The sequence below is a fragment of the Lepidochelys kempii genome, chromosome 1 (genome assembly GCF_965140285.1).
Source record: "Lepidochelys kempii isolate rLepKem1 chromosome 1, rLepKem1.hap1, whole genome shotgun sequence".
Taxonomy (NCBI): domain Eukaryota; kingdom Metazoa; phylum Chordata; order Testudines; family Cheloniidae; genus Lepidochelys; species Lepidochelys kempii.
The window spans coordinates 97,168,747-97,190,372 of NC_136380.1; the positions used below are offsets into that span (position 1 = coordinate 97,168,747).

Genomic DNA, 21,626 nt, shown 5'->3' on the forward strand with positions numbered 1-21,626 from the left:
ATGTGGACTAGTAAAGCTTGCTGCACCTATGGGACACTTTGTAAATCCTCTCCTTAATACAATCTAGAAAGGACAGCAAAACCATTCCAAGAGAAGTCAGATTGGATTGTATGTGGACATAAAGGGTTTGTAAAGGACAGGTCTGTAATGTAAGCTAAAAGGAAACAATAAAACTTCAGAAATGGCACGCTAATTCTAGAGCTACAACAAAGGAACTATCTTCAGTCGTAAGAGAGCGAGCAGTATGGGAAGAAAGACTATTTTTAATTTGTCTACCTTGCTCCAGTATTTTATAGCAAATGAGTAAATAAAGTATTAAGTAGCTATCATTATGACTGTACCATGCTAAATAACATGAAAACATCTTTATAAAACAGCATTCTGAACCTAACATGTTAATGGTGCCTAATGAACCAAAATCAGTGGAAATCCCTTTGGATAGCCAACATATAAACAAAGTTATTAATTAGGTTGCAGTTGTTTCCGAACAAGCCTTTCATTCAACATAGTGGCGGTAAACAAAACCAGATCCATCAGTCTTTGTGGGGAAGTATTCACCAGTGAAGGAATACTTAATGATTACACCTTAAGCACTTGCAGTTACATGACTTATGACAATGTTTATGAAGTGACTAGCAAGCAGCAAACTATAATCTCTCAATTCATAGCCTAATGTTTATGATGCTCCAGAACACCAATAAGCACAGATGCTTCATTTTTGTACACACCACACAACCATTACAATCCTTGACTATTGGTTTAAAATGTGTTTATGGTGTCCAAAAGGAAAAAATACCTAGTGAGAATAAAAACACTCCCTATTTCAGCTTTTAAGAGAGAAAAAGTTTAATAAAGATGGTTTTATTAATATCATCCTCATCTGGCAGGAGGATGTATATCAGTCTTCAGCTCTGTAAAGGAGCCAAATCTTTAAGCTTCAAAGTTGGTGTAGGAAAAGTTATCAGAGGCTGGGATGAAGCTCTGTTGACAATGACTAAAGGGGAGAAGGCTCATCTGGAAATTGAACTTGAATGGGCTTATGGGAAGAAAGGGCAGACTGATGCCAAGATTCCTCCAAATGCAAAGCTCTTTTTTGAAGTTGAATTGGTGGATATTGATTGATATGAAGACCCTTCTGTTCAACCATAAGTGTGACCTCTTGTGTCATTTCTACTGTTGCTTTTTGTGATGTAAGTGCCCACAAAGGCCCTCATCTTACAATGAATAGCACATGGGTGGACAGCTGTGCCCATGCAGAGTTGCATTAACTTGACTGAAGCTCCGTACAAGAGTAGCATAATCAGAACCTAAGAAATGAGTTGAGATGACAGATCCACACCTAGTAAACCATTAAATAACTGGCAGTTGCTTTCATTGACTATCAAGCTAGTTTCAAACCAATCAATAAGAGATTAAAGGCTCCATATCTTTTGGCCCAGATCAATCTCAAACCAAGAACTATTGACACAGTGCAGCCAAGAGGACACAAGCACCATCTTTGCCAGGAGGCGTGGGAGATGGATTGGATTGGCCATGTGCTTCAGATGGAAACTGATTCCATCACCAGAGTAGCAATAAGATGGACACCTGAAAGCAAGCAAAAATGAGGCCGCCCCAAAACAACATGGCAAAAAGCAGTGGAAGCCAAGCTGAAAAACCTGGGGCACAGCTGGGGGACCATTGAAAGACTTGCCAGAAACAGACAGGAGTGAGGAGCTTCGTTGCTTCCAGAGGCGTAAAGGGAACATGATGATGATAATGATGATGATCCATTCCATTCTCTTATCATGTTGACCTCCATCTTGATGTATCCAGATGGTATCTATATCCAGTTTTCAAGTTTCTTATAGTAAGATAGCGCAAATGACTGAAGAAACATGGGGAGCAAATAACAAACCGAGATACAATTTACATAGATATTCAATGGGAGGAAATAATCTGGAAAGCAGTACTCCTGATAGAGGGCTAGAAGATTCAGAGCGGAACAAGGGACCATATTAGACACAAGTCTGCAATACAATATGGGAGCAAAATAGGCCAATACAAATTTAGGCTGCTCAGACACAATGACGGAGCAGGGAAGCAACGGTCCTTCTTTATATAGCTCTGAGACAACTGCACATGAAATATTGTTTGCAGCTCCACACAAATCAATGCCAGAAAGATCCTTACAAATTGGAGGAAGTTCAGAGAACAGAAACAACAGTGATTAATAATTAGGAATTTGGAGGGACTTACTTACAAGGAAAGACTTAAATGTCTCACTTGAGTATTCATAGTTTGGTTTGGTGACTATAAAAGAGGAGATACAAATATCTGAATGCTGCAGAAGACTTCAAGGAGGAAAAGTTATATCAGGATGGTACAAGGCAGTATTCATACTATAATGTGATGAAATTAAGAAAATATATAAAATATCAATACAACTCTTCTCATATTCCTGTTGAATAGTCTCTCAAGGGAAGTGGTGGAAACCCCACCACCACATGGGACATTTATTTGGGGAAATACTAATTCATGTACTGTAGGCAGGGCCACTTGCATGCAATGGCTGTGGAATTAAATTCTTGTTACAAAATTAATCTCCAGAATCTGTTCCTGTATAAGACACATTATGTTATTAGCCCTTATGTTCATGAAGATAACCTTGAAGAAGTTAACTGAGCGTAAACCAATGCAGTAATACCAGCCTGACCCTGCAGACAACTTGAAACAATAACCCCAAGAGCTGGGAATTGTTTAATTCATCTCAATCAGGGTCCACAATTCTATAGACACAGAATTTGGCATATTCCAAAATAGTCAGCATTTTTGCTGTATAAGTCAGCATTTTACTAAAGCCAGGTGCCTGTCATTTTATGTCTCCCAGGCCTTTGAAGCCCTTCCTGCAACCTTCGAGCCTGGGAGCCTAAAATGTCCAGTTTGCACCCAAGAAGCAAGATTGTGGGGGCTTGGGGCAGAGATAAGGGTGATGGAGGGAGACCAGGTACCAGAAGTACAGGCTGGGAAGCGGGGTTGTTTGGAGAACAGCAAAGCAACTGAGCACTGGGAAGCTGAGGAAAGGAGTTGCTAAAGCTATCGACAAGCTCCCTTTTCCCCCTGGAACACAGAGGAGGAAGAATTTTCTGAGCCAGGCTAAACAACATTGTAGGAGCCACGGCCCAGGGACTGCAGCCAGGTTGCCGGGAGAGCACAGCAAAAATATCCCCTCTTGAAAAATAATCAACAGATTGCACTTCACTGAGTCTTTTTCAGCTATGAGCTGAGGGGGAGCAGAAGATGGCAACGAAAGGTATTTAATAAATGCGTATGTCTGCAGAGTACATGGGACCCTGACTTTAGAGTACAATGCTGAATCAGCAGAGAGAGGGACTGGGTGATCGAGTAGGTCTTTTCCCATCCCTATCTTCTATGAGCTGCTAGTCATGGTAGTTGTCTGGGTTCCCTCCCCACTCTGAACTCTAGGGTACAGATGTGGGGACCCGCATGAAAGACCCCCTAAGCTTATTTCTACCAGCTTAGGGTAAAACTTCCCCAAGGCACAAACTCTTTGTCCTAGGAGGGTACACTGCCACCACCAAGTGACTTAAAGAATCAGGGAAAGGACCACTTGGAGTTCTTATTCCCCCAAAATATCCCCCCAAACCCTTATACCCCCTTTCCTGGGGAGGCTTGAGAATAATATCGTAACCAATTGGTTACAACGTGATCACATACCCAAAGCCCTAGGTCTTAGGACCATAGAGAAATCAGTCAGGTTCTTAAAAGAAGGATATTATTTTAAAAAAAGGTAAAAATCACCTCTGTAAAATCAGGATGGAAAATAACTTTACAGGGTAACAAAAGACTGAAAAACACAGCAGAACTTCCATTAGGCTTAGTTTCAAAGTTACAAAAAACAGGAATAAACCTCCCTCCAGCAAAGGAAAAATTCACAAGCAGAACAAAAGATAATCTAACACGCCTTGCCTGGCTTTTACTTACAATTTTTGTAATATGAGAGACTTTTAGGATGGTTTAAAGGAGGCGAAGGAGTTTTCTGACCTGATGCTTCTCTGCTTTCCAAGAGAACACTCACATCAAAGCCTTTCCCCCCACAACACCCTTCAAGATTTGAAAGTATTTTCTTTCCCCATTGGTCCTTTTGGTCAGGTGCCAACCAGGTTATTTGAGCTTCTTAACCCCTTACAGGTAAGGAGGAATTCTAGGCTACCCTTAGCTGTATGGTTATGACAGTAATATTTAGAGGGAACTTGAACCAATGCTGTTAACTTTCTTACCATAATCTTGTCACTGTCGATAATGGTGTTTAACCTGTGTGCAATGGTCAGCACAGTGCACTGGGCAAACTTTTCACGAATTGTCTTTTGAATTAACTCATCCGTTCTGAAACACAGGAAGAGCAGTGGAAATGGAAGTGAGAGATCTACATGAACAACAATCTGACTGCAGAGAAGTTCTATGATTGTATTGTAGATAACTGTAATATTATTCAATCCATAACCAACAGGTTTTCTGTCCTCTTCTCAGAGACCAATCCTTGCTATTCTCTCTGCTGCTATTCAAGAGGGCCCTGACAATCTCTTAGTCACTTGGGAGACAGAAGCCCAGGGGAGACAAAGGGTCCCACTCTCTGAAGCAGTTGTGAGGATAGGTTATGTACACCCCTCCTCTCCAATTATTCTAGATAGAGGGGTGGTTGGGGATGGTCTATACAGAAGAGAGGGAGAAACATTTTTTTTTTTAAAAGGACAGTCATTAAGCTCAGAACTATTTTTACTGAGGGGGCACTAAGGGAGCACAAGGAGTTATAGCTTAATAAGAAATTCTGAAAACAATTAAAAATAAAGTTTAAATGATTTGGAACTTTCGAGTTGTGCCCACTGTCAGCCTTTGTAGCCACACGATCTTACCATCATCCTTGTCCTCCCTTTCTTCCTATTGTTTGTTGCACTCTCCTGTTGAATCTTTTATTAGTAAGTTCTTCAGGGCAGATGCCATGTTTGCTTATATTCTGGACAGAATCTAACACAATGGGGCCTTGATCCCTAATAATAAACCAATGGTTGCATGTATGTGCAGTTTCAAAAAGTTCTGAAAGTGAGGCTGCCAAAAGAAGAGTTAACTATATTAATTAGAAAAAAGTGGGGGCCCATACTTAAAACAGCACAGGTTACAAAATAATATAGAACCTATCACTGATAGGTTCTGAGACAGATTCACCCCAAGGTTATTCAGATTCTGGAGGAGAGTCTGCTGGAGGGAAGGGGAAAAAGGAGGTTGTGGTGATTGAAAGCAGCTGCAACTTCACCTTCAACAAGGGAGGGAAGAAAGCAAGCACAGCCTCAAAAAATGCCCCTCCTAGATTTAACTGGAAAATGGGTATAGCCAGCGAGCCTGGGCTGACTGAGCGCAAATGCTATTTCCAATGTGAATTACAACCACCCACTCAGTGGAAAACTGAGGCAAAGTAGCAGTGGCTCTGCCATTCCGCAGGGAGAATTCGCACTGGGAGCAGGCACCTCTGTGGGCCAGCTTCACTATAGCCCTGATCCTTCACATATGTTTGAAAACAAAAACCTCATCTGAATGTTAATCAAATAATGGTAGCTGACAAAGAAACCCAACCCTATTTTAATTAAACTTCATGCAGACAGATTTATCTGGGGGTGAAAAAGGGATGTAAACTCTCCAGAAAGTTTCACAAGTCTCAATTATTGGAGATTTTCCAAGATATAATGCTGGAAATAAAGTGATTCATATCATTTCCACTTCTAATGCCAAGGATTTCATGTGCAACTTTTAAGAATCATTTAACTATTACAGAATTATTTTATTCATGGGGATAAAAATTCCAAATTCATGACCACGAAGAAAAGCTAAAATTGTGCTAAATTTCCATCAATCATCATGTGAAATACTTAGACCACCAGGCTTAGGTAAACTTTCATATTGTGACGGCTATAGAAAAGTAGTGGGAGACAGATATATTAGCCCCAGGCTAAACAAATCCCTGTTACCAGAATAAGTAAATGGCAGCTGCTCCAGGTCAATTAAGACATCTGGGGCCAATTAAGATCTTTCCAGAAGGCAGGGAAGATAGCTAGGTTGATTGGGTCACCTGAAGCCAATTAGGGGCTGTCTGAAACTAGTTAAAAGCCTCCCAGTTAGTCAGTTGGGCATGAGTCTCAGGAGCTATAGGAGGAAGCCGCGCTGTTGGAGGAACTGAGCAGTACAAACCATTTCAGGCACAAGGAAGGAGGCTCTGAGGTAAGGGTGACGTAGATATTGAGGAAGTGGGGGCTACTGTGGGGAAGTGTCCCAGGGAATTGTACGAGTCCTATTTTCAAAAAGTCAGCTACCCTAGCTGCTACCATTAGGGTCCTTGGGTCCTACTCCAGGGTGGGCCCAGGTTCCCTCCCCCACAACTCCCTGATTAATCACTGAGACTGGGAGACAACAGAGACTGTGCTTGGGAGGGTTGCTTCCCCCCACCTTCCTTGCTGGCTTATGATGCAAATGGCTCAGTAGGCTGTGACCCTTGCCCCTAGAGAAAGAAGGGCTCACAGTGAGCCTCTGAGGCTAGCAAAATCTTCCAGGAAGTGAAAGACCCATGGAGACAAGGACAGAGTCACAATATTTAGACCATTTCCTATTTGACAATAGATTGCAGTATTTCCTGATGGGCATCCTATTAGGTTGTACTGCTTAAAAGTCCACCACCATAGCTACGCCCAAGAGGTTAAGAAAAAGGTAGTAAAGACTGCAGTGTAAACCAACTCAAAGAAGAAACTCCAAGTTAAAGTTGATACCTCTTCAATCATTTGTATTGTAATGCTTACGGTTGCTATTAGTAAACATTTACTTTATTGCAATATATCTGCAGCACATGTCAAGTAAGATAATTTAAATGGATAGTGCAAATAAAAAAAATAAAGATGTCAAAATGGGGAGGATGAATAAGAGGATATGAAATTTCCATTGGTCTGATTAAATCACAGATATTATCTCTTTTTAGCCAAAAATAAGCTAGAAGCCCAAAATCTATAGAGAACGAAAGGCACTTTCTCTAAAGATTTTAGAAATGAAATGCATGCTTCACTGCAAAGCTTCTCTGCTGGCACCACTTCTCTCCCAGGAAGAGGTTACAAAAATGAGTCATGGGCAGATACCACAGTGGAAGGATGAATTTACGGTTCTGGACTCCACGGAAATCTGGAAGAAGTCTATTAATTGCTAATGCTAGGTGTTTTATTTTTTTTAAATACAAGTGAAAATAAAATAGCCTGTTTCTTCTGCGGAAAGAGGAATGCCACCTTGCTATCGGCAGTATAAGAACTGACAATGATACTTTGCTTCCAGAATTATAGACTTACTATAGGTAAACCAGGTACACTTAACTGCAGTTGGGAGGGTTTCATTGACACAGCCCTTACATTTTTGAAGTTTGGCATTCTGATACAGAAGGGTAACTTCCCCCAGCACTGGACCATTACACATCTTACCAATCTCTCACACAGTACTAAAACAGTTTGGCAATATGCAGCACTGCAGTGATGGAAGTAACTGTGTATTATGTATAGAATGACTGACTTCTTTGGGGAAATCAAAGATTTGTACTACCTCCTCAGAAACGGCCACAAAATCTGTTGATTTTGCATGTGGCAATATGTTCACAACTCCTCAGTCAGCTTTTCTCTCTCTGCTAGCACCCAAATTTAATTTTCCTCAGGAAAACTACAATCATTGCCACTCGAAAGTGACCTACAGTGAGCAAATCAAAAACCAAACAGGCCCCAATCCCGCAAGCTGATCCTCACAGGAGGTCCACCTGCACTGATCATCTTGCATGATTATAGCATTACTCTCCTTTGCCACGATGCCTACAAAAAGCTTGACAACAATCAGGCTGCTGGTGTGCAGAGAACTCTGCCTATCTTGCTGACCAATACTGTCTCCTTGTTTCTTTGTACTCTGCCGTCTGTCTATCTCCATTTGTTCTCTAATCTTATACACAGATTGTGAGCCGCTTGGAACGGGGACCGTTTGTACACTGCTTAGCTCAATGGAGTCCTGTTCCATAACTAGACCTCCTACATGCTATGGTAATTCAAATAAATAATAATATTAAGTATAGCACGCTGGAATACTACAGGCAAGATTTCTCACTAATGCTGTTCAGATCCTTTTATATCCAGAACTGATTATTATAACTCCTTTTATACTGGAATATCAAAGCAACTCTACTGATTGCAGCTAGTGCAAAAAAATGACTGAATGACCAGTCATGAACAAATAGCATCAATTCTTTGACCAATGAGTGAACTACAATTTGTTTTGATGATGTATAAAATAGTAAATGAACCTATTTGAAGGACTTGCTGTTTTATTGTCCTTGGATTTTCTCAAATCATACTTTGGTGGAACTATCTGTTCAGCTCTCAAACTGATGCAGCATATTTGCAGAGTTTTCAAAAAATACGGTCTCTTTTAGTGAATCCCACCAGTGTTCAAAAGAGCTTTAAAGACTACTTTATTTTGTAGTTCCTATGATATTTGAAGATCTCTTAGGATTTTGATCTCTATTTAATGGGTTTTATCTGTAACCCACTGTGTGTACTGAATAGCATCCCGAGCATTTGGAAGGAATGAAAACTAATAAATATTATTTGTTATTTGTCACAGTCATTTTTCCTTGCTCGTCTTTGTCACTATGTGCACAGGATACCCTTCCTGGATCAACAGACCTCAACACTATGCCTAACTTTTTCATCATGAGGTCCCTCATCTTTGTGGGATCGTGGTGGCCTAAGAATCTTTCCATTCTGTGAAGTCTTTTGAGAGTTTATCTTTTGTTTGCAGTGTAGCTGTGTCGGTCCTAAGATACTAGAGAGACACCAACAGAAGTTAGTCCAATAAAAGATATTGCCTCATCCATTCTGTCTCTCTAAGAGGTTATCCTGACAGTTGTGATCTGCATTTCCAAAAGGAGTCTTTTATCCATGGCTGCTGTAGGGTAAATAGCTTTGAATGTTAATTTACACATAGAAATCAAGGATATTTTTCTCCTTCCAGAGACAGAACCTGTATCTATCCCCTCTTAGGATGCATTCAGGGGAGCTTTCATGATCGAACCCCTTAAGCTATATACCGTGTTTGGTTTGCCTGCTCTTGAATAGGCATTAGTGACGCCGTCAGCGTTCATGAGAACGCAAACCCCAGCACGGGCTGCACAAGATACGAAGCTTTTCAGTTCACCTCTGTGTACGCCAACCATGTACAAACAGGATAATTCATTTTACTATGGCCTCTGGTGTTTTACCTTGGGTCCACATTTGCTGTTGCTTCGTCAATAATCAGAATTTGATTTTTTTTGAGAATTGCCCTGGCAAGGCACACGAGCTGTCTCTGACCGACGCTAAAATTAGATCCAGATTCTGCCAACTGTGTCTCCATTTTATCAGGAAGTTCTTCCACAGCCTCCTTCAGTTGAACCTGTAGGTATGCCAACGTACTGTAAGATGAGTAACTCACTTCTAAACAAAATATGGTTGTTGTGATTAGGTTGCCTATTTTTTGTTATGCTTTACACAACAATAAGCATGTAAGATTTACCTTTCATACTCATATACATACACTATGTAATTCAATTCTAGAGTTAAGTCTAAAACTGTTTAAAAATCTATTTTTAATTAATCAAAATATATCAAACCTGCATCCCGAATGATAAAAAAAATATTAATGCAAGATCCAGCAGGTCAATGTTATATACAGAGACATTTATATACATTTATACACCCCACAATTATTTTCCTTTCTTCTGTCGGCCATATCCTTACGTAATCCAACAAACCAGCTCAAACCTAATATGTATAAACACTATGAATAATGTTATTTTATATGTAAACATTAGATACAAATGATCAGATATTTGGAATTACCTCTTCCAAGACATTCCACAGCTCTTCATCAGTGTATTCATTGAAAGGATCCAAGTTTTTTCTCATCGTTCCAGTGAACAGAATGGGCTCCTACAAACCAATGAAACATTACATTTTACTTTATATACACTTAGTTTTCGTACTGCAATACAGAATTTAAACACAGTAAAGCTGAGTTGAAGCATGCATGGTACATACATGTAGTACAACAACAAATTATCCCTAGTACAAGACAAGGGGAAAAAACTGTTGCGATTCTTTTTACATCAGAGAAGTAATAAAAGAAAACTCAGAGGTGTATTAGGAGCATGTGGAAGAAAAAAATAAGATAAATGCATAACAAGCCTGCATGAAGATATTTTAATAAAACAGATGAAACAAATACAGGTATTTTGACAAAATCGATATATATCCAACAATTTATTCTGTCTGTACTTGAACTGGCTTATCTGTGCTACTCTTGACACCACAACGCTTTATAGTATATTTATAAGCTAGGCAATTAAATCCACTGACACTGTTAGCGGAAACAAGCGACAACAAGAAGATCCACTCAACGCACTAACGTTCCTAGGATACTTGGGTGCTTTTGAAACTGTGCTCCCTAACTATATAAGGCACAGACAGAGGAGAAGACTCAAGTGGCTCAAGAGGTAGAATACAAGGTGTTGGGATTTTTGTTTTATTTCAGTTTGGAGAAACTCTCCAAGTTTAACATTAAAGAATCTGAAAGATAAATAGATTTCACAACTTTTCTGCAACATTTACGTCTACACATGTATCTGTCAATGATGGTTAATACTAATATTTGTACTTCAGTAGCACCAAGAGAGAATTTGGGCACCTCTAGGCAAACACATGGCAAGGCATAATCACTGCCCCAGAGAGTTTACACTCTAATTTCAAACAAGACTCAACCCATTGAGTGTGACAAACCAAGGGAGAGAACAGGATAGCGAGACAAGGGTGGCAAAGAAAACAACATGCAGTTACACAGGCTAGACACATGCCTGAGATGATGGTTCCAAATCATCTGAATTTTCTTTTTAACCTAGTCATGGCTGACTGATTTCTTGTAGGTGTCACAGCAGAAGTATGGATTAGTTCAGGGAGGGAATTCCATGTTACAGACAATGTGGAAAAAAGTCTGGAGATATTTGTAGGAGAAGCAGACAAATGGGCATTAAAGGACGACATAATTGGCAGAGCACAGAGTATGGGGGTGATAAGAATGAGCAAATGACTAAGGAAGGAAGAGTTGTAAAGAGTCTTGAGGGGAGGTTAAGAAGCTTGAATTTGATACAGTGAAATACAATGAGCCAGTGGAGGGAATCAAAGAGTGAGAAGGAGGAGGATTATGGCCTATTCTCCCAGCTGGGGCAATAGGAATCCCTCAGATCTGCTGCTGGCATCCTAATGCTCCCTCTGAAGACAGCCAAGATATACTATTAGTCTATTCTATGGAGGGACTAAACATACCCTGGGTTAGGGCTGCTACCACTGCACAGACCTCAGGCAGGAATGTGATGACATCTTTGGTTCCTGAATTTACTAAAATGTTGTAGCTTGTTTTCTAAAACATTTTTCCCTTGTAAAAGTGTCCCTATTCCTTCATTCATTATATAGGGGAAAGGCAGCCTCTGATCTGCAGTCTGAGGACTGATCACCTTTCTGCTCTTGGGTTTCAGTTGTGGCCACCCCACTTTTCTGCCTATGGAGTTACTGAGCAAATGGGGTTCAATACCCCTCCCCCATCTTGTTTTGATTGTCATGTTCTAGCAGCCCTCATCAGTTGATGAGCTGGGACTGGAATCCTGTGACGGGGACACATACCTGCTAGATTTTCATTCTTCCTTTTTTTACTGTGTGGGTGTGTAAAATCACTGTTAAGGCTCTGGTGGGATAGCTGTGCTCTTTTTGCTCCTTGGGATAGAGACAGCTTTTGCAAAGAAGTAGTCACCCCCTGGATCCTCATCCAAGAGAAGAAATGACTAGGGTATCCCTCTAAAATTCCCTGCCCTCATCTTGAGAGGAAGGGAAGCTGGAAGGGATGCCTGCCCCTTGCCTAATGAGAAGTGTCCTATTTAAAGACTTGTGGCAGAACTCATCTAGGTGGAACTATTACTGGTTGGAGAGGGGTTGGGTTTGATAGATTTACTCCTGGAGCAGACATTGGGTGCCTGGACTCTTCCTCCTGTGAGCCAATCAGGTTATTCCTTTCTTTCTGTGTTCTCTCTCTCAGTGTGGAATATATTGTGGCTTGATGGGAGGCAGACCCTCTCAAACTAGTCCAACTCAGAGCCTCTCCCCTAGGCAGAGCAAGGGTCCACAAACTGCGGACAGGCATGGCAAAGCTCTCCTGAGCTGCTAAACAGAACTGCCTCATTAGATGAACGCTGCTTGGTCTCTGGTTGGTGTCTTCTGGACAGTTCTACCATGAAGAGAAGAGGCAGAGGGACCTGTCAGGGGGGCACTACACTGGAAGACCCAGAAGGCAAAGATCTCCATGCTGCTCTGAAGGGGAGAAGAGGCATGAGAGAGTGAAAAGACCAGGAAATAAGTTTGTTCCTACCCAAAGGCCCTGAAGGAAATCAAAAGGTTAAGGCAACAAAAGTGGGAGAGCACTGAACCACTAAGCTTTAGCCCAATGCCACAAACTGATCTTCAAGTCAAAAAAAGCAAGAGGGACATGATTTTGCCCCAGAATTCCCTACTAACAGCCCTGAATGCCACTGATATTCAAGCAGAGACGGCACAGTCTGAGAATCATGAACTGTAGGAAATGTTAGGATGTCAGTAATTGTTGGTGTTATACACAAGATATCTGAGCCCAAAAAACCATCACAATGCTGTTGAGGACTGTGAAATATCTGACTTGTTACCAGAGGTTCTTAAATCTATATTTTTTTTTAAAAAAAAAGAGTAAACACTTGTTTATATATGATATGATTTTTTTAAAACCATCACACATCTTAAAGGTTAAATCCTGCCCTGATTAAGACCCCATGTAACCCTACTGCTGTCCATGGACCTGCATGTGGGTGTAGAAAGCCCATGTAGAATTTGGACCTAAACCTTTTATGATTATGTGTTAATTTTTAAGCCATTCCTGGAGTATTATGAAGGTATTGATGATGGCAGAATGTGGTACAATAAAAATGTAAGAAGATAATGTGTTTTCTTTTTATTTTCTTGTTATGTGCCAAGTATTTGAAAGTATTTGTTGCACCAGGACCAATAAAAACCTGTTGAATGAGCAAAGGCGTTTAATAGAAGGGTTGAGAGAACATTTTTCTTTAAAAAAAAACACTGCAAGTAATTTGTTTAACAATACACATTTTAATAAGTTATTTGAGATGTTCTGAAGGTATTGTTAAGATAATTTTCCGTTTCAATCTATTTTTATAGGTTGGCAAAATAAGAAATTGAATTTATAAAATGTTCATAACTATTATAAGAGGTCCTAAAATCAAACATGTATTGCAACAGTAGATAAGGATAATTTTTAATTATCATTTCTGACACAGATTAGTATTTAAAATAGCCTGTTTTATGAGAGGAAGTTAATAAGCCAAACCTGTAAATAATTGTTGTAGAAATGCTTGCAGTCAGGGTAACAGATAATATTTACAGACAGACACAACCTTCATACAGCTCCATCCAAGCAAACAATTAGAAACCTAAGGACATTTTTATTTCTATGAGTAGATATTTAAACTCAGATTTAAGAAAACTTCACTCTCTGGAGAGTGACTCAGTTAGCATGCTACCCGATATATTTTACAAATGCCTACAGCTAGACTACATAGTTTTCCAAGAAAATGCTGAGGGTTGCAGCTACAAACTGTTGCCCTATGTTATGTAGCTATTTTTATTACTCATACAAATATTAGTAATATAGTACAAAATGTCTATTGTAGTATAATTATTCCCCCACTCTCCAAAATGGTTAAAGTCATTCCTTGGTCTTAGACCTTTGCATATACTTAATAGAAAACAAACCTCTCTTTATCTGGAAGAGAAACCCTACCTGCTAACCTTCAGATACTGAAAACCCCTGGGGACCATGACAAAAACCTTCTATATAACTAGCAAGATAAAAATAACAACATTTTACTTCATTACAATAATTTTATGCCCAGGTCAGGAAACTTCTGCATGAATAAAATATACAATTAATTATGAGTGCTCAAGGTGTAGAACAGCATTAGATCAGCAGTTTTCCATCTCTAGAGTTATATTTTGTTCACCTGGGATCAGATATCCAAATGTGGAAATCACCTGAAATACTTGTGGTTAAAGTTCTCAAAACCCTGTAGCCCTTGAATGAACTGATCATCATCCGTTTTCAGGAGAAAAGAACATTGTGCACAAACAAAAGAGAAAGAATGTAAGTTTATGTAAAGTCCTCTTTAGATAGAAAAAGGTCACTAACTCCACTGAGTAGCACCACTGTGCATTAATGAAGCCTCCAGTATGCAGAAACAAAAGACGGCCCACATGAGGCTGCAATCCAATTGTATGTCTTTGCTAGTAACAGCATACCTACCTCTTTCTGTTTGGCTTCTATTCTCAAGAAAGAAAAAAGAAAGCCAGGTGATGGAGAGGCATTAAAGAGCCATTGTTTGTTAACCTTCTTATCACATTCACAGTTGTTTTTAAAAAGAGAGATAACAGAATATAAACATATAAAACAGTACATTAAGTAAGTGCTACCGTGATTTCTTCATCCAGCTGACGAACCAACAAACATTCAGACACCAATATGGTCAAAGGCCTCTGGATCCAACGTTATTAAACAAAACAGAATGAAAGCTGGAAATTAATAGTTAAAATGCTACCTACTAAGCAAATTCCACTGGTGTCTAAACAAGTGTTTCCTCCCATCACCCAAACAAATAGGATGAGCTACCTGCAAAGCACATGCCTTCAGGAAAGGAATAGGGCACTGCAGAGGGAGCACCATATAGTCATGGCTGCTAGAGCCATGTTCTCCCGCAAAGGGGAATTATGGCCAGAGGATAGGTCAGAGTCCCCATGGAATCTGGTGACCTGCATAGGCCCAGCTATCCAAAGAGATGTGGATCATACCAAACTCTTCTGCTGCAACAATGTCTAGCTTGCTGTTTCAGTCAGCTGTAGGGTAAAGGTGTGTGGCTGCTCTGAAGAGGAAAAGGCGTACTTCCAGAACCACCACAAGTACTTTTCTTCCAACGCCCCTCATCAGGTCTAGGATGGCAACTTTATGGCTTTGTAGCTGGTAGCATCATCCTCAGCCAGGACCTAACACAAGGCCTCTTCTGTTAATAAATTGAAGGCCTAGAACAACTGCCCTCACTGAACAACATTGGTCACTACTCAGAGGTAGGCATCAGGGTCATCATCCAGTTCAATCTTGGACAGAGAAGGGGGCAGATCGAGGGACGTGATCGTTCCCCTCTATTCAACATTGGTGAGGCCTCATCTGGAGTACTGTGTCCAGTTTTGGGCCCCACACTTCAAGAAGGATGTGGATAAATTGGAGAGAGTCCAGCGAAGGGCAACAAAAATGATTAGGGGACTGGAACACATGAGTTATGAGGAGAGGCTGAGGGAGCTGGGATTGTTTAGCCTGCAGAAGAGAAGAATGAGGGGGGATTTGATAGCTGCTTTCAACTACCTGAAAGGGGGTTCCAAAGAGGATGGCTCTAGACTGTTCTCAATGGTAGCAGATGACAGAACGAGGAGTAATGGTCTTAAGTTGCAGTGGGGGAGGTTTAGATTGGATATTAGGAAAAACTTTTTCACTAAGAGGGTGGTGAAACACTTGGAATGCGTTACCTAGGGAGGTGGTAGAATCTCCTTCCTTAGAGGTTTTTAAGGTCAGGCTTGACAAAGCCCTGGCTGGGATGATTTAACTGGGAATTGGTCCTGCTTCGAGCAGGGGGTTGGACTAGATGACCTTCTGGGGTCCCTTCCAACCCTGATATTCTATGATTCTATGGTACTCACTGGCTGCTTAACTGGTGTCCTTGGATTACTGAACATAGGAAACACAGCTAGTGGATCACTGCTTTGGCTTGTTTCTCCTTTGTGATTTACAGTAAGAACTGCTGTTGTTGGGCTACAATTGGTTTTGCTGCTACTGTCCATCTTCCAGTTTGTGATCTCTTCCATTACTCCCCCTTTTTATACCTCTTCTGCAGATGAGGTTCAAAAGAAAACTTCCATGCAATACCACACGCAGAATGCTCTAGAGGTCAGCAACAAGACTCATTTTTTCAGGGAGAGGAGGCAAGACATTTCTGGGAGAAGGCTTTCAGCTTTGGAGTTTGATCCCTTCGATAGTCCAAAGCCAGAACCTGGTAATATTTAAGATGCAGTGCAAATAGCATCTCTTCAGACTGGCATTTTAGCTGGCAGGAAATGTATGGTCATTTCTGGGGGAAGGAGGAAAGTGACTTAAAAATTAGAAAGGCTCTGTTGTTGAAGAGAGGAGCTGAGGGGCAAACAGATGTTTAGTTGTGAAGTCTTGTTTAGCCATTGATATTGTTTATGATTAATTTTTGTGTTTACACCCAAATCATATTACGGATATAGCCAGTACAATAAGAAAACATTCCAAACATTCACGTCAATTAGGTGCCTAAAGTATCAATGCAAAAAAAAGTGTTTAATTTTCACTCAGAATTTAATTCAAATACATGAAAAACCAAAAATCACATACTGCTAAATAAATCTAGCTTTCAGGAGCATGTATGTGTTTGAGAGGGGAGAGCAGGGTTTCTTTCTTTGCTTTTTTTCTTTAAAAAAAAGAGAATAATAATAAAATCCTACACACACACACACACACACACACACACACACATTCTCTGCTGCACCACTTTCCATGTAGTCCAGCTGAGGGGTGGGAGATGGGTATCAGGGAAGCCAGTGGAGGTCTGTGATTCTCTCCCCAGCTTCTGCCCTGGTGCAGGTTGCACAGCTGGCAACAGTCCCTAAGGGATCATATGCCCGATGTTGCTGGAGTGCAACATACCCTGACATGCCTTCTCTGCAACTTTCTCCTGGTGGGGAGGGTGGCATACTGCTTGCACTCCCCTACACTCCTGTCAGAGCAGCACAAAGAGGACAGAGAAGAGGAAAGAGTCAGACCCAAAGGGCTGATCCTATACGTTATGGAAGAGGCACTCTGTAGGAAATAATGTGATCTTATTCAAATTCTTTCAAATACATCAGATTACACAGAAGCACAATCTCAGTTATTGTCTCTTACCAGTTCTTGAAGAACTTGTCCACAAGAATGGACCGATTTAAATGATTAAGACATATGGCCTCAAAATTTGCCCTACTTTCAGACTGAATCATTTGGATACGAAATATATAGGCTCTTGTTTTCAATTTAGTAGTCCATTCCAGAGATATTATGGAAAACAATAGCCACTAGTATTTTTAGCAAATGTTTTATGCTCTGTGCTGGCTCTTCAGCAGCAGTTAGCCAGAAACTTAATTCAAACTCTTTCTAGAATTGTGCTGATATTGATATCACTGATGCACACACAAAATAATTGGTTGACATGACAGGAATCCATAGATAATGAAGTTGTTAAAAAAAGCCGTGATTATTTCAGCTCCATTCTCAGGTTACAGTGGGGGAACAGGGGAACTAATATTTGCAAAACAGACAAGGATGAAATTCTGGGACCTAAGAATACTGCAAACAGAAAGCAGAAAAAGAAAAAATGATTATAAAAATGATCTTGACAGAGTTTTTGAAATGTTACAGCCCTAAAATGAAAATAGATGTGGCAGACAAAGTCAGCTTCATACCTGAGGTATGATTGAAATTTTCTTTCGCAAGTCATGAAGTCCTAGTTCTGATGTTAAGTACTTATCAATCCAAATTCGTCCTTTGGGTTCAGCCAACCGAAAGAGAGCTGCTATCAAAGAGCTCTTTCCAGCTCCTGTTCTTCCCACAATTCCAACCTGCAAAACCAACCAAGCCAGTATGATTAAAATTGTTTCTTTCTTTCTTTCTTTCTTTCTTTTTTTTTTAAGGTAAATGCTAAGAAGAACAACACCCTGGAGTTGGATAGGATTTGAAGCTTTAAGAATTTTCTAGATCATCTCATTCAAAAGTGAAATGAATGTTTTCTTAACAAAATGCCTCCCTTAATATGAGTTGCGGAATGCCTAAATGAGAGGCAATGTGGCCAGTGGATGGAGCACTGAACTGGTACTTAGGAGTCCTGCGTTCCATTTCCAGCTCTGCCATTAGCCTATTGGGTGACCTTGCACTAATCATGTCACTTCCCTGTGCCTCAATTTCTCTATCTGTAAAAAGGGAACAATGACACTAACACTCCTTCGTAAAGCACTTTGAGATCTGCCTATGGACATTATTAGTATTAAACAAGCATTACTAACTGCACTTGAGACAATTCTGAGTCAGATTCTGATGACCTCACTCAAGCTGAATAGTATGTAACTCAGTGAGGAGCCATAACAAAGTCAAAACTAACAATAGAGCTACAAAAAGTATCTGAGCAAAGGGCATGGAGAGATGGTCCTAATGTTTGCCATAAGGAGCTGCAGTAAAGAAGAAACTAATGCTGGCTGGGGCAGTGGATTCCTTTGATAGCCTAGCTTTCAAAGTTCAGATCACTGCAGGGGACAGATATGCTGCTTTTCTCAAAGCTCTGAATACCAGAGCCACATATCTCATAACCAGGGATCTCAAAGAAGGACATTTGAGGGAATTAAGAAATCTAGTTAAGTACAATAAGTGGAAGAAGGCCGACCAATCCTAGAAGACACTATAAGGCACAACACAGTCTAAAAATCCTCTCAGAAAACAGGAATTCACAAAAAGAAAATCTGCCAATATGACTCCACAAGGAGCCATTGAAAAACCAGAGGATTAAAAAAACCATACTGACAACAGAAAAAAAAAATGGAGAAGCAACACAACTAACACATTCAGTCAGTAAGGCTTTCACAGAAAATGCAGGAAAAATGCAAAATAAGGAAATGCTAAGAAGCCTAATGGTATGGAACTAAAAAATCTTTTACAAATATATCAAATGAAAAAAATACGTAGGGAGATCGTATGTCTATTAATAAATGAAGAAAGGGGCAAAATTAATGCTGACTAAATATGACTCAGCTAGTGAACTCCTTTCTGCAAGAAACCTGTCTTCAGAAGAAGCAGCTAAGGGATTACTTAGAAAAACGGAATGTACACCCAATCAACTGTCTCACAGAGCACTGCTTAGGATAACTCTCTATATAGAGCTGCTCTGCCAGAACCTCTTACAGTAGAACCTCAGAGTTATGATCACCAGAGTTACAAACTGACCAGTCAACACACACCTCAATTGGAATCAGAAGTACACAATGAGGCAGCGGAGCCAAAAAATAAAAAAGCAAATACCGTACAGTACAGTACTGTGTTAAACATAAACTACTAAAAACAATAAAGGGAAAGTTTAAAAAAAAAGATTTGACAAAGCCAGGAAACAGTTTCTGTGCTTGTTTCTTTTAAATTAAGATGGTTAAAAGCACCATTTTTCTTCTGCATAGTAAAGTTTCAAAGCTATATTAAGTCAACGTTCAGTTGTAAACTTTTGAAAGAACAACCATAACATTTTGTTCAGAGTTACGAACAAGTCAGAGTTATGAACAACCTCCATTCTCAAAGTGTTCGTAACTCTGAGGTTCTATGTATATATTGCATTCAGTTCAAGGCACCACATTTCCAGAGAGATATTGGCAAACACTGGAGGGATTTCAGAGATAAGCAAGAAAAATTATCATGGTTTGGAGATACTGATTTATGAGGAAAGATAAAAGAGTTAAATATGCACAGCAGTGGTTCTCAACCAGGGGTAGGGAGAGGTCTTCCACGGGGTACATCAGCTCATCTAGATATTTGCCTAGTTTTACAAAAGGCTACATAAAAAGCACTAGCGAAGTCAGTACAAACTAAAATTTCATACAATGCCTTGTTTATACTGCTCTATATACACTATACACTAAAATGTAAGTACAATATTTGTATCCCAATTGATTTATTTTATAATTATATGGTAAAAATGAGAAAGTAAGCAATTTTTCAGTAATAGTGTGCTGTGACACTTCTGTATTTTTATGTCTGATTTTGAAAGCATGTCATTTTTAAGTGAGGTGAAACTTGGGGTACACGCAAGACAAATCAAACTTGTAAAAGGGATACAGTAGTCTGAAAAGGTTAAGAATCACTGATGTACAGTGTAGCATAGCTAAGTAATTAAGAGGGCACATGACAACAGAAGAATATTTGAAAAGTACAAACACCAAACAAAAGAGGGCAATTATGTAGTGTGATACACAGAGATACTGAAATGATATTAAGGAAAGGAAAACTTAAGGTGAATTTCAGGAAAAAATTTGTAACAGAGAAATTAAGCTATGGAACAGGCTCCCAAGCAAAATGGCAGAACCTGCATTTAAAAGAAACAAAACACCCTAGACTAAGCACAAGAAAATATACTGGAAGAAGCAACTTGGAAGATGGACTGGATAACCTAAAAGGTCTTTTCTACCTCTAAATTTTCCAATTATATGATTTTATTGAATAACTGATTCTCGTAGGTGTGTACAATCACGAAGTACTATGTAAGTGCTAATCATTATATTACTGTTACCTAAAACACAGCATAGTTTTAGCAAATCTGTTTAAAGGAATGGTATAAAAGTAAAAGGAAAAAAAACTGAAATGAGAAATATTTCTGAAGAACCTCTACTAAAGCTCCTCTTCCTTCGAAAAGATAAATCAGAAAGAAAAAGCTAAATGGAGAACACACAAAGTGTTTTAAAGAAGAAAGAGTTAAAAAGCATTTCTTTTGAAAACCTTAGTGATATACACTATTATATTAACAACATGAAAAAAACATTATCAAAAATAAAGTAACTCTTAAAATAAAAATGCAGCTGCTTGTATATTGTCAATATCTCTCTTTCAGGCAGACATCAAATGAAAACATTGCATTTTTCAGTGTTTGACCAAAAATACAAATGGATTTCTCTAAATTGACTACACTCTGCTAAAATCAACATGAATTTGAACTGGCTCTCAGTAAACAGAATTTTATTCCCTTTTATAAATCATGTTATTCAAAAGGCACATTATTTTTCCATATACAGATCATAATCAAATCTGTCCTGCAAAACCAGGCAGGCAGGCCCTTGTGCAGCCCCACTGAAGCCAATGGCTACCTGCATACACAAAAGGGTCTGTCAGCAGAATTGGGTTCCTGATTACTAAACACATAATTTAGGTCATCCAGACAAAGAAAATAACTTATGTTTAGCAACTGTATGAACTGACATGTGTTAATGTGTTTTTAAACACCACTTACCATCTAGCTTTGACAAAGACAGTTGACTTGTGTTTAAAAGCCACCACTATTTTTGGCCTGATCTACCTTTAAAACTTATACCATAAAAACATAAGAATGGCCATACTGGGTCAGAGCAATGGTCCATCGAGCCCAGTATCCTGTCATCTGAAAGTGGCTAATACCAGGTGCTTCAGAGGAATTAACAGAACAGGGCATCCAACCCCTATCATCCAGTCCCAGATTCTGGAAGTCAGAGATTTAGAGACATCCAGAGCACGGGATTGTGTCCCTGACCATCTTGGATAACAGCCACTAATGGGTCTAT

At 39.7% G+C, this 21,626-nt stretch overlaps 1 protein-coding gene across 12 annotated transcripts in view; it reads right to left on the reverse strand.

The window, feature by feature from the left end:
- ABCC4 (ATP binding cassette subfamily C member 4 (PEL blood group)) overlaps positions 1-21,626 on the reverse strand; it is a 214,241-nt gene that overhangs the window by 37,672 nt on the left and 154,943 nt on the right. For 11 of the 12 annotated variants that reach the window (XM_073347885.2, XM_073347866.2, XM_073347808.2 and 8 more), the window contains 4 exons: positions 17,751-17,906; positions 9,942-10,031; positions 9,323-9,495; positions 4,281-4,386 (listed from right to left, as the gene is read on the reverse strand). In XM_073347885.2, coding sequence (XP_073203986.1) covers positions 4,281-4,386; positions 9,323-9,495; positions 9,942-10,031; positions 17,751-17,906 — 525 coding nt within the window. The remainder of the gene's footprint in view (positions 1-4,280; positions 4,387-9,322; positions 9,496-9,941; positions 10,032-17,750; positions 17,907-21,626) is intronic. The other variant, XM_073347894.1, reaches the window with a different exon arrangement.